Source organism: Maylandia zebra, unplaced genomic scaffold (genome assembly GCF_041146795.1).
Source record: "Maylandia zebra isolate NMK-2024a unplaced genomic scaffold, Mzebra_GT3a scaffold12, whole genome shotgun sequence".
Classification (NCBI taxonomy): Eukaryota; Metazoa; Chordata; class Actinopteri; order Cichliformes; family Cichlidae; genus Maylandia; species Maylandia zebra.
In genome coordinates, this window is record NW_027490042.1 from 225,223 (window position 1) to 238,500 (window position 13,278).

The window sequence follows — 13,278 nt, forward strand, 5'->3', positions numbered from 1 at the left end:
AAGCACTTGGAGACACTGGGAAGGAAAAACTCCCTTTTAACAGGAACAAACTGCTGGCAGAACCAGGCTCTGGGAAGGGCAGCCATCTGCTGCAACTGATTGGACATGATAGAAGCTAGAAAGTAATCATATCCAATGATTAAATGCAAAGTGTTGTACAAACACATAGAGTTAAAAAAATGTGAGTGAAGACGAAATGCTCAGTATATCATGAGAAGCAGCCTCAACTTATTGCAGCATTACGAAGGGAGGGTTCACAGTCACCCGATCCAACCTTAGATATATGCTTTATCAAATACTGAATTGCACTAGTTTAATCTAGATATAATAAATACATGAACAGTTTTTTTCAGCATCACTGAGTTTGTAAAGAAAGCTGCATTCTCAAACATCCAGGTAAGAAAATCAGGAAAACTCAGAAAAAAAAATTCAAACGTAGTGTTTTCAGTGGTAGAAACATTTTGTCACTTATCCAAGTGACTTCTTCAATTTCCACTGGTAGTAAACAAAATGAACATGGCATGAGAAACAACATCAGAGAGACAACTCAGGTTGAGCAGTTTACAGACAAAGTTAAAAGGCGAGACTGGGGTGATTTAGAGGAGGGATAGTGGCTATACTGCCTAAATACAGGACAAAGGATGCTAAATATAGAGCTCCCAGACAGCAGGAAAAGAGGAAGACCACAGAGAGGATTCATGGTTGTAGTAAAGGAAGATTTGGTGTTACAAAGGAAGATGCAAAGCACAGGGTGACAGATGATCCACTGTGGTGACCCTTAAAGGGAACAACATCTTTAAAATAATCAATTAATTCATTAATATACTGAAATCTTTAAAAGACAGGATTAAAAAGAGCTCAGCGATTTAAAATAAAATTTATAAAAGCTACTTTATTAATGGACTTACTGTTCTAGTAAATTAAATACGGCAAGTTAAATCAAAAATGATGATTGTAGCATTTATTCATGTTGGTTCAACCAGCTGTTGCACTTACATCACATTTTGTTAGAGTTATTCACCAAACATAGAAAACTTCACACTGAACTTTATAATTTAATACGGATATGAATAACACCAAAACAAATATGCAATGAACTGGCCATTATATAGCACTTTTCTATCTCTAAAATTAGAAATATCCTGTCTCAGAGTAAAGCTGAAAAACTAGTTTGTGCGTTTATTACTGCTAGGGTGGAATACTGTAATTCATTATTATCAGGATGTCCTAAAAACTCCCTTAAAAGACTTCAGTTAATCCAAAATGCTGTAACAAGAGTCCTGACAGAGCAGATTTCTCCTATATTGGCTTCCCTTCAGTGACTCCCTGTTAAATCCAGAATTCAGAATCCTACAAGGTCTTAAATAATCAGGGCCCATCTTATCTTAATGACCTTGTAGTACCATATCACCCTATTAGGGCACTTTGCTCTCACACTGCAGGCCTACTTGTTGTTCCTAGAGTATTTAAAAGAAGGATGGGAGGCAGAGTTTTCAGCAGACAGACACTATCTCTACTTTTAAGATTAGGCTTAAAACTGAGTCAGGGCTGGATCAGGTGACCCTGAATCCTCCCTTAGTTATGCTGCAATAGGTACAGGCTACTGGGGGATTCCCGTGATGCATTGAGTATTTCTTCTTCACTCACTATGTGTCCATAGACCTCTCTGCACTGAATCATACTTGTTATTAATCTCTGTCTCTCTTCCACAGCATGTCTTTTATTCTGTCTTCCTTCTCTCTCCCCAACAGGTCGCAGCAGATGGCCCCGCCCTTCCCTGAGCCTGGTTCTGCCAGACGTTTTTCCTTCCCACTGTCGCCAAAGTGCTTGCTCGTAGGGGGTCATATGATTGTTGGGTTTTTCTCTGTATGTATAATTGTAGCTTCTACCTTACAATATAAAGCGCCTTGAGGTGACTGTTGCTGTGATTTGGTGCTGTAAGAATAAAAATTGAATTGAAATGAATTGAACTGAACTGACAAAACACTATACATCAGACTTCACCTTATATTCCTAATAGTGCTTTAGTGTATACACTCCAAGCACTTTATCAGCCTCACATTCATGGCCCATCACTAATTAACCTGATATTCTAGGGCTCAGATTCACCAGAGCCTCTTGGTAAATGGCTCTGGTATTTACTACCAGGTCATAGATCTGCAATCTCACTCATAGTTGCTTCAATCGCTCACCTAGAAGATGATCATCTCAGGTGCCACACACTTTGCTGCTATTTCACCAATGTCATTTTTATTTTCTATATTTCTTTATCGCTACTTAAAGAGTTGTTGGAAAATATAGGATTTCAGTTTATGTGCGTGGTCACGTAAATGAGTGCATTTGGAACAAATGTTGATGTAAGCATTTGTGTATGTGCCTGTTTAAGTGTGATTGCAGATGGGTTGCTTGAATCATTCATGCAGGGATAAGGTGAAGAATATAGGCAACTATGGCTCTCAGGAAGGAACAAATACTTTTTCATGGCGCTGTACAACGCTGTGAACATACACCACTCTTCCTCCACAAATAGAATTGAAATTGAATATCTGGAAAACATCTGGTTGTCAAATAAATAGATGTTTCAGTTTTGCTACAAACCTCCACCAGCAACCACCACCTAAGCAATGAAAAGGAATGATGGCTTTCTGGGCTCATACTGACAGACACTGAATTATCCAAACACATTACTTGTGAGCTGCAGATCCCGGCCGTGTCCCGACTTGAAATTAGGCAGTCTATCTGCGCAGCACAGGCATTACAATCATGCATTTCTTTCATTTCTTTTCAGTCTTCTCACAAGCACTGACAGGCCAGAAGAAGCAGACATCAGGAGAGAGTGAGGCAGGAAGGCAGCTGTGCTCTGTGGATGCCTCCTCGTGTTGGAAACAATTATTTAGACGTATTGTTCTGCTCTAAGAGCTTGTTAGCAACTTTTTCAGATTCAGATTCAAGATCCAGTCATTGACTATAATTGACTCTTTGTTTGTTGAGGCCATTAGCAGGTTGTAATTCACTACACACAGACACACACTGCAGAGCAAATATTTCATCTTTTCTTTTTTTCCTCCTGACTTTTAACTATGAGTGTAGAGTCCCCACCTGCAGGCAGGATTGAAGACAGAGATTTATACAAACTGAGAGAGACACTGGAGGATAGGGAGCAGACTGGAAATGTTGGCCTAAAGCTAAGCACAGTACGGTACACATACCAAAGGTGGGGGTTGGGGGGTTTAAGAGAGAGAGAACCAACAAAAGGAGGAAATGGACAAAAGAGAGGACAAAGGAAATTGTGCTGAGGATGAAGAAGAAGAAGAAGAGAGGTCAAAAGAAACACAGCTGTTCAAAGTTAAACAAGGAGGGCACACCGATTAGTTAGAAAATGACTTTTACCTGATCAAGGAAACCCAAAATAAATAAATAAAGCAGTGGTTTGAGTCCTGTAACAAGATAAATATGTATCGTGCATGCTTGAATTATATCTTGCATTGTTACACCTCAACACACAAACCCAAACAGACCCAGATATCCAATAGTGATGATGTCACTAGCAGAACCAACAGCATTAACAGAGCTGAGGTAATTAAGACTCAAAACCAGTGAGTGTAAATAGGAATAAATATATGAACCACAGTGTTTGAAAAGATATGCCAAAGATGATGTATATTACATTGAACTTTTCCTCGTTGGAATTTTGCTATACTGGACTTTTTAAGTTTGCATTCTTAGAAGTGAGCAAAGGAATAGTTCAAGCTATAATTAAGCCTCTGAATGATTCAGATAGGGGCTGCTGAGAGATAACAGCAGAATGACAAAATCTGCATTAGGACGTTGAAGACGTGGCAGTATTTGTACCTCATCCAGCGAAGGACTAATGGGTTCTTTGAACTTGCATGTAAAGGAATTTTAAAAACCAACAAAAACACTACGTTGGATTAAGGTAATACTTAATTAGTCATCAGTCAAGAGTCCTTACACTACTCCCTCTTGCTCTGTCCTGTTTATGTGTGTTTCTTCAGGCTGTTCCAGTAGTTGGGGGAACATAGCATCAGGGTAAATGGAGACACCTGGGCCCTGTGTTTCTGAATGATCAATATTTGCTCTTCCTCTGTCCCACTGGAACTTATTTTTTTTCACCAGTCTGGCAGAATACTGTTCACTCGTTCACACATACACCGTCAATACTGGTGACTACTATTTCTTTCATTTGTTTTCTGTTGTTGTCGTCATGCCTTTCATGCCAGAGTCAGGTTTCTGTTAAGCTATAGCCTCAGCAGTCTGGACAATGGACAAAAGAGGAAAGCTGAACAATGTTTATCAATCCTTGCAGCTTACAGGCAGCTGCATTTATAACTATGTAAGTAAATGAAGAATGATTTGGTCTTTAAACTCTAACGATGTAGGGTTTAATGCCTAACCCAACCAGTAAGTAAATCGTGACCTTGTGCCTGAACCAAACTGGGTGAAGATTCATTCACAGGCTTGGAGACCAGCTGCTGCCCCCAGCTGTTTGGTGAGTGACTGCTGACAGTTGCAATGTGAAATTGCTCACATAAAGGTGAGCAATTACAGATTCCTTCTCAGTTGCCTCAACCCTCACTCACAACTTGCGTGAGTAAGGGTTGTGACTAGTTTCACTTAGCGACTACCAACAACAGAGAAGACATTTTTTTCCTAGCGACTGGTAGTTGCTGACTGGTTTCTAAGACTGAAGCCTTACTCCTATTCTTTAATGACTATATTTTAAGCCCTAGAACATGTTCAACTGAAGCAACAAAACAAATTTAAATCATTAACTGTAAACACCTCACTGACTTAAGGCAAACTTTGACAAGTTTCTCAGACGCTGCTTTGTTTTAGTCATAACAAGTGGTGAGAACTGGTATACCAGTTCACTAAGGTTCTTTCTGCCATTATACAATAGCTTTTTCCAGTTATTAGTAACATTTGTTGTAGGAATTCTAAAACTCTCCAGTGAAACTACAAAGTGTGTGCTACAAATCTCACCTCTCACCTTTCCTCCGCATGTGCAGGTTACATTGTTGGCTCAAAGCTCCATTCAGTCTACAGGATGTTTACAGATTGTTTGCCTGCCTTTGTCTGTTGTCACACAGTAACTGGCTGTGGGGAAGTTGGTCTGTCCTTTGAACTAATCCAGGACACAACAAAAATCAGACAGATAGAGATACAAACAGGGGTTTAAAAAAAGCAAGAAGGAGTCTGGGAATAACTGTACATGATTAACCCACAAACAAAACAGAAGTCAGAAATGTCTGTGTAGGCCAGCATGATGCCTGCTATCTGAAAGGTTACTGGGTTACTGATATTTTAGGTACCACAGCATATGTGTCTATTTGAATATCAAATGGGTACCAAACTGTCAGTTATACACAGACTGGAAAAGCAGTCTAAAGTACACAGCTTGTAGATGGCAATGGCCCCATCCTGTATATGGTGCTGCTCATATAATCATCAGCTATTTATACTGGTTGTTATTTAATATGATTTCTGTTATTTGTAAACACTGATCTACTTATAACTCACAAACCTAAATAACTCAATTACTAACAAATTACTACTAAATAGGATTTTGAGCTGTGGAATTAATAGTATTATAAATAATAGGGGGGCTTTTAATGGTAAACATAGAAATTAACATGGAAATGACAGAATAGGCAAGGAATTACTGGCCACAACCCCTGTTCACAGCAACTACTCGGGGCCTTTTATGTCTATCATGGTTCTTTGGATGTAATAATATCTGGAAATATTCTCCTCTCTCTGTCATTTGTTCTGACGTTCTTTCTCCCTCGGTTAATGTCACAGAATGATAAAGACACGCCAGATTAGAAGTAAAGAAATAAGTTAAAAATTGTGAAATTCTTAAAACTTAAACCATGTGGTGACTGTTCAAATGTAATGTAATGTGAACATGAACGTGTGTAAAATGGTTACAACTTTTCATACACAAAGACAAAGAATCAGTGCTTCTCATTTGAAGTATATCTTTGAATCGGTCATCATAAAGATTTGTTTGTTGAGGAACAAAGTAAACAATTGTAAAAAAGTAAAACTTTTAGAGGACTTCATTAAATGAACATTAATATACAAAACAGCTGATTTGGGGTTTCTTCAAACTGGCTGAGTAACTGATCACTACAATTTCAACATTTTCAAAGGTGACTAAAGGGATCATTTTTATTAGAAGTCATCTCCGGTGCAAGCTGACTTTTTTAATCCTATTAATTGTTCCATCCTAATTATTCTTCATCTCATGTTTCGTCTGTCTAATTGCTCTGTTGTATTTGAATAACTGCATCCGGGTGGGGGTTGCCAGATCAGCTGATGCCTGTGCCTCTCTTTAAGACACGAGGCAACACTAGCAAAATGTCTTAACCCTCTTGAAACAAATGTGTTCAAAATTTAAAACGAATATGGAAATCACCTCTGATATGTTTGGATTCTAGATGGCATATAACCATAAATACATTGATAAACATGAACTTGTTTTTCTTTGGATATATCATTCTAATCGATCAAAAGTGGATTAAAAAACAGTAACGTTGCCTTAAACGACTTTCTCCCGAGCGTTTTTTTCATGTTGAGAAATCTTAATTTAATGAATCAGTCTGTTAACTGGCCTCTCTTTGCTCTTTTCATTTCAATGACGACCACTTGTCTGGAAGTCACAGCTGGGAAAGCTGACAGAGATCCATGCTCCCAGCTGGTCCCCTCTTCACCCCCTCCTTCCTCCTCCTCCTCCTCCTGCAGGGCTGCTGATGCTGAGAGCAGCCTGCAGTATCCAAACACAGGCATCACACACCCAAGGTCTACCAATTAATCACACCTCTTTCTCCCTGCCTCCTCCTTTTCCTGCCTTCGTCTGTGTTACCACATGGCCCTTTGTAGCTTTATTCTAATGTCCTCTAATATTTACCAATAACACAAAACACGTAAAAAATACTTTAAAGAAAATACACTAAAATGTCTAAATAGGAAAATGAAATGAAAATATCAGAGTAGATGCAACTGAAGACAGCGTAGTCACTACACAGTATCACACACACACGCACGCACGCACGCACGCACGCACCAAAAGACTACTAAAAGGTACAACTGCAGAGAGTTGGGGACAGTAAATATCACAAACGAACCAATAGGAATTTAGTGTCATTAAAGCGTTATTTAAAAATGTAGGCAGTAAATAAAGCCCAGCACACAGCTTCCATCAATTGTTTGAATGAATTCAGCAACACACCCAGACGAACTGGGAGCAACTCGTTAAATAAAGTCTACGACCAGAGGTCGTTTGAATCCAGCAGCTTACCTTTGTCGTTTTTCTCCTTATCCATGTTACAACGGACAACATGGATAACTGATAACTCCTCTCCAGCCGGTCACAATAAAGGGAGGGCGGGTGCATCCGTCAAGCACCCCCTCTCCGTCTCCTCCACCCTGTTCTGACAGGAAGTGAGTGATAGGAGCGCCGTCCAATCGCAGGCTGTATCGCGGGAGGCGGGTCTCGTGGCCACGTGGGCCTGTAGAACGTGTTTTGTAGCCAGTGTGTGAAAGCAAGTGAAAGCTGTTTGGCATATACAGTCGCAGCACACTGGAGCACCAAAGCACACCTAAAAAAAAAAAAACCTAAAAAAAATCTGCTGCTCTTTGCCCACACAAACTATGAAGCTATAGAGCTCATAAATCAATCAAATCACTTTTATTGTCACATCACATGTGCAGGCACACTGGCACAGCACATGCGAGTGAAATTCTTGTGTGCGAGCCCCACAAGCAACAGAGATGTGCAAACACAACAACACAAACGAGCAAAATACAAGAATGGCCAACCTGAAACTAATAAATATATGTACAATATATAATAGTGTATGCATTTCTGGATGTTTATACTGAATATTTTCCTACGTGTGTGTGTGTGTGTGTGTGTGTGTGTGTGTGTGTGTGTGTGTACACATTTTTACAAATTAAATAGTAAAAAAATAATAAAAAAATGCTCAGTTAATGTTTAATCTTAACACATAGATAAATAACTAGAAAGTATTTAACTCTGTGAGGCTTCATCTCAAAAACAAAAAATAGGTTTAGGAAAATTATTCAACCTTTAGCAAAACAATACCATGTATTTTATAAAGCTTGTGTTTCTGACAGTTTTTTTTATTCATCATCACCTCTCAGGTCCATGTCTGGAAATGAGACAATTTTTAAAGGGGAAAATAATTCTATAATATTATTTTTTTTAAACGTAAGAAAAAGAGACAATATTTATAGTTATTTGCCATTTATAGTCTTTTTTTTTTACAGTCATAGCTTTAACTACGTTCCTTTGCCTTATGTCATGGTGTAGATAGGAAGAGAAATAGAGTAGGAGTCATCTTGAAAGAAGAACATGTGAATAGGTTTGTGGAGTCGAAGAGAGCGTCAGATGGAATTGTGAGTTTATAGTTGGAAATCAAAGGGGAGAATGTAGCTAGAGCGCACTGGAAGTTAATCTGTAGCATGACTTTCAAAGTCAAGAAGAGGAGGAGAGTGAAGGCAGCGATTAAATGGTTGAAGTTGAAGGAAAGATGTTGCACAGAGTTCAGGGAGGAGCTGAGTAAAAAGTGAAGAATTGCCAAATGACTGGGAAAGTACAGCAGAAATGGTGGGGGAAACTGTCAAGAAAGAAAATCCTCTGAACAGAAAAAAGAAGACAAGAAAATTTGATGGTGGAATGAAGAAATGCAGGCATTCAAAGTAATATCTTAGCAAAGCAAAAGTAGGATTGTCCGAGAAAGTAGACAGGAGTACTCGAAGGCAAGTCATACAGCAAAGAGAGAAGTGGCAAAGACAAAAGAAAGAGCATATAGTGAGTTGAATGTGAGGCTGAACACTAAGGACGGAGAAAACGACTTGTAGTGATTGGCTGGATAGTTTATGTTAAATAGAACAAGCTCATTTTCTAATTAAGTCTCTAAGGAAATTATTTATTGATGCAACAGATCTCTGGATCTCCCCTAAAGGCACTGCACATCCAGTTTGGATTTAACTAGAAGGGATATTAAATATTAATGAAACCACAATTCTTTGACAATAAATTCATGAACCCTAAGAAGTTTAGAAAGAGCTTGTTGAATTTGACCATGGTATTGTAACAGTTTGGGAATTTCTTTCTTTCCTCCTTGATGTTCTACGAAAATTCCAACAAAAAGTGGTATTATTGCAAAGTGGAAGCAACTATGAATGGGAGGCCATGTAGACTTACAGAGTTACTGAGTGTTGATGTAGTGCTGTGCGATACTACAAATTTTGGTATCCATACCAAACACACCTGAGCATCCAGCACAGGACACTGGGGAACCACCAATGCACCAGTGGGTGGGGGCTTGAGGCACTGGCAGGGAGTGCGGCCCAACACCTGGAGGATCCTGAAATGTTCTAAGGGGAGTCTAAGACTTGACCTGACACATAGACATACATGACACAGACGACCCTCTGCCAGACAACGGTTGGCGTTAGCGGGAACAGCCAGAGGCCCACGATGTCCGGAGGAACTCACTCGCCTGGTGGAGCGCTGCAGCGAGGGCCCCCTGGCCGAGCTCTGGGTGTGCAGCGCCAGCAGCTAGAGCCACAGCAGCTGAGATTTTCTTTTTTTCTTTTTTTTGTAGTTAGGGGCTAGGCAGCATCTAGGGAGGCTGCCAAGACAGGCTCCCACATGCGATCACAATTGCCACACACACACTCTCACACAGTACCACACGTAGGTACATGTGCAATATGTAACAGAGTAGAGAGATAGGCTCAAAATGATAAAGAACTACTGTTGCTCTCTTATCAGGGAGTTTTTCTTTCGTTACAGGAAATGCTTTACATGTTTTAGGCGAGGTTGCTGTCAACCTTGCAAGTTCACAGTGCAGACTCTCCAGTCACTATTCTGTGACTTTAGCATATGAATAGGGAACATTTTAACAAACAGTCTGATTTAATCTTGGAAATAACTTTGCATTACTTTTATTAATTATTAAAAAGAGAAAATGTTTGTATAGATGACATTTACCAGTCGTTAAATTACTAATTCGCTTGTTATCCTTAATTCTCTAATGTCCAAGTCAGTGATGAGCCCAATAATAAACATAAGTCTATCAGAATATGTATGTTAAAGTTTTCACCTACGACAAAGACAGCGAGGACTGTTATTATTATATTTATTTATTTTACAGCAGTCAGCTGTTCCTTGTCTTGCTTCTGTTACGCACACCAGAGAGTACACATTGAACAAAGAATAGACACTCAAAAAAAGGCCTTGAAACAGCCCCACAGGGACACTGTTTGTGGTAAATGTGACACATTGGTTCAGTATAGACTAATGATTTACTGCAGACGTATTATTCCGTGAGTAGATCCAGCATGAGCAGCAACATTAAGACGGTTGATTAGTGTCTAAAAATGATGACTAAAACTTTTAGTAATGAAGACTTGTATTTGTAAAGGAGTATTTTAGAATGGATTGAAATAATCCAAATAATCTTCCACCATTAGTTGCAGTGGGCGAGAAAGATACGAGACAGACATTTCAAGATTTTGCAAATATTTTCATGTTAACCACTTGCATTTGTGACATAAAAGAAACCTATTTTGTGAAAAACTAGTGAGTTTTCTTTACATTAAAACATATTTGCTGTTAAAAATGATTATGACTGATATACTAAGCACTAGCAGGTTTACCAATGGTCCCACACACGCACACACACACGCACACACACACACACACACACGTACCGCTTACTTGAAGGTATCCATTAGAAAAGGGCTTTTAAAATCTCACAGTCGTAAGCACTTAAAACCATAGTGACTCTGTAGTTTGGATAAAGCACTTTAATAGCAGATGAATATTAGAAAGAAGACATGGCAATGCATGACAACAGTTAGTGTGTTACTTACATGAGCAACATTTGACACTCAGATTAAACTGAAAATTTGATATGTTTCTCTTCAAAAGCACTCTTCCCTGACACAACACTCAAGATTTCAAAAATAAAATCCCTTCCCCGGTATTGCAATTAAATAAATACCTAACACAAGCTAATGTAAGGAGCTGAGCTGGGCACTTCATTTGACCAGAAAAGAATCAATCACTCAAAACACATTTATGATAATGTTGTCATTCATTTCTTATATCAGGTCAGTTGACAAACCCCATTTCCCATCCTCATGCATGCCTTAAGAGTTATACACCATGGCAGACAGATAAATCTGATATATATCCAGTATATGTTTACATACATGTTACAGTATGTTAGTTGGCAAGTTGATCGATTTACGGTCCAGAAAGTCGAGCAAAGCTTGAATGTATAGCTTTATTACTGTACGCAACAATACTTTCAAACAACAAACATACAAAGAGTTAACTCTCTAGCTGAGAAGATATAATACAGTTAGAGTATTGACTTTAAAATCAAACAAAACCTCTCTTGTTCAGCTTACGTCTGCTGCAGTTATGTGAAGCTTAGTCTGCAAGGATTTATTTTGTTCAAAAAAAAGAAAAAAAAAGAAAAAAGATGATTCTCTCAGCTGCATCCTCCTGACTGGTTTAATGATCCTTTTCAGAAGTCAAAAATAGCTTATAAAAATAATTGTATTTGTTTTGTTTTTTTCATGTGAGTGCACGTCACCCTAGCAATGCAGCATGTTTGACATGTTTGTACACCCTGAAACCTTCTGTATTCTACCCCTCCTTTTCTTCCTCTCGCTGACTGTGATTCAGAGTTGTGGCTGCTATCCAGCCCCTGGCTACTCTATCTGGGCTGATTTATGAGAGGCTTGCGTGAGATATGGAGCCACATTCAAATGTACCAGAGCACGCATATCAAAACTATGTAGCCAACTTCTCTGATTGAATAGAACAAGAAGGAAAACCAAAAACAAAAGATGATGAGGTGATTTTTGACAGTTTTGAAGTAAAACATCACATATTTTTTGTTTTTTTTTATCCCTGTCTTTGACCTTGACATGCTTGAACAGTGAATGTCTACAGTCTCTTCACTGTCCTAATGTAATGGCAAGGGTGTAAAAATGAACTGTCTTGAATATGTAACAGTAACCTATTGCAAGGAGCAGACACAGCAAGAGAGAAAAGGCAGCGCAGCAAACAGGTGATATGTAGAAAGAGACAAGATGGCAAAACCTCACAAAGAGAAAACAAACTCTGTACAGAAACAGAAACAAGTCAATACTGAGATTAAAAGAAGGTGCACATAAAACATTCCAAACCACAGAAACCTGGAGGAAGGCCTGCATGAGAATTGGAAAAAGCTGTTGTTTTTTTATGGAGTATGAAAGCACTGGCATATGGGAGGGTCAGGGGTCGATGCAAAAACCACATAGGAGGCAAGGAGCATCAGCACAGGCCATGCAAACACAGCTCCTCAATCTCCATAAGGTTGTCAGTCAAACATTTGGACCACACTGCATACAAAAAGCTATAGATGCCCGCCGCAGCTTTGTGAAACTGTGCCCTCGCAGGGTTCCTCTGTGGCTTCACAGGCATGGCATTTTAGAGGTGGAGAGTAGGAAGAAGGAGTATCACGGTGGTGCATATATAGATATTTCCGATGGGGCTTTTTTTTGTATTTTGTTTTCTTCCCGATACTTTTTGAGATTTTGTTTAGCATTGTTTTTCTGTCTAAAAAAGGCGTGCCTTCTTCTTCATGTCATTCTTCTTCCAGAGAGCCAGGCGGTCAAACTGCTCCAGGGTCATGCCGAACACTTGGTGAAAGTCCTCTGGAGATAGATGTCTCTGGATTAGGAAATTGTGGCAGAAAAAACATTGTTATTTAAGTGGACAACAGTAATACCAGCAGCTTCTTGTGAACCTTATAACCAAAGGAAACACTGGTGGTGGTTGGCGTTTTAATGATAAAGAAGTGGGTGACAAGATGTTCAGACATATTGACCACAACTGTACTTTTATTTATTTTGTACCATAAAGATCTTTAAACTCAGCAAAATAGTTGTCATATATTTGTTTTTCATCAACAGTTTTCTTCCATTTGCACACTTTCTCTAAAATTATAAACTTTTTCTTTCAGAACGATACTGAAAAACTAGTTCATGCATATATTACTTCTAGCCTAGTGTATTCTAGGCTGTGTGGACATCACATTTTGGGTTATTTAGACCAAAATACTTAACCTTTCTCTACAGGGGCCTAATATCCACTTATGCGGACACTATACTGCTACTGTTCTATTGAAATTTTGAATGAATATCCTCATATGTGGCTCTGAT

General features: G+C 39.0%; 1 protein-coding gene across 1 annotated transcript in view; it reads right to left on the reverse strand.

The window, feature by feature from the left end:
* Nucleotides 1-7,460, reverse strand: part of LOC101465961 (actin filament-associated protein 1) — a 90,831-nt gene extending 83,371 nt beyond the window's left edge. The window contains exon 1 of the mRNA XM_004575013.4: nucleotides 7,325-7,460. Coding sequence (XP_004575070.1) covers nucleotides 7,325-7,349 — 25 coding nt within the window. The 5' untranslated portion in view covers nucleotides 7,350-7,460. The remainder of the gene's footprint in view (nucleotides 1-7,324) is intronic.
* Between the last annotated feature and the right edge of the window lie 5,818 nt (nucleotides 7,461-13,278).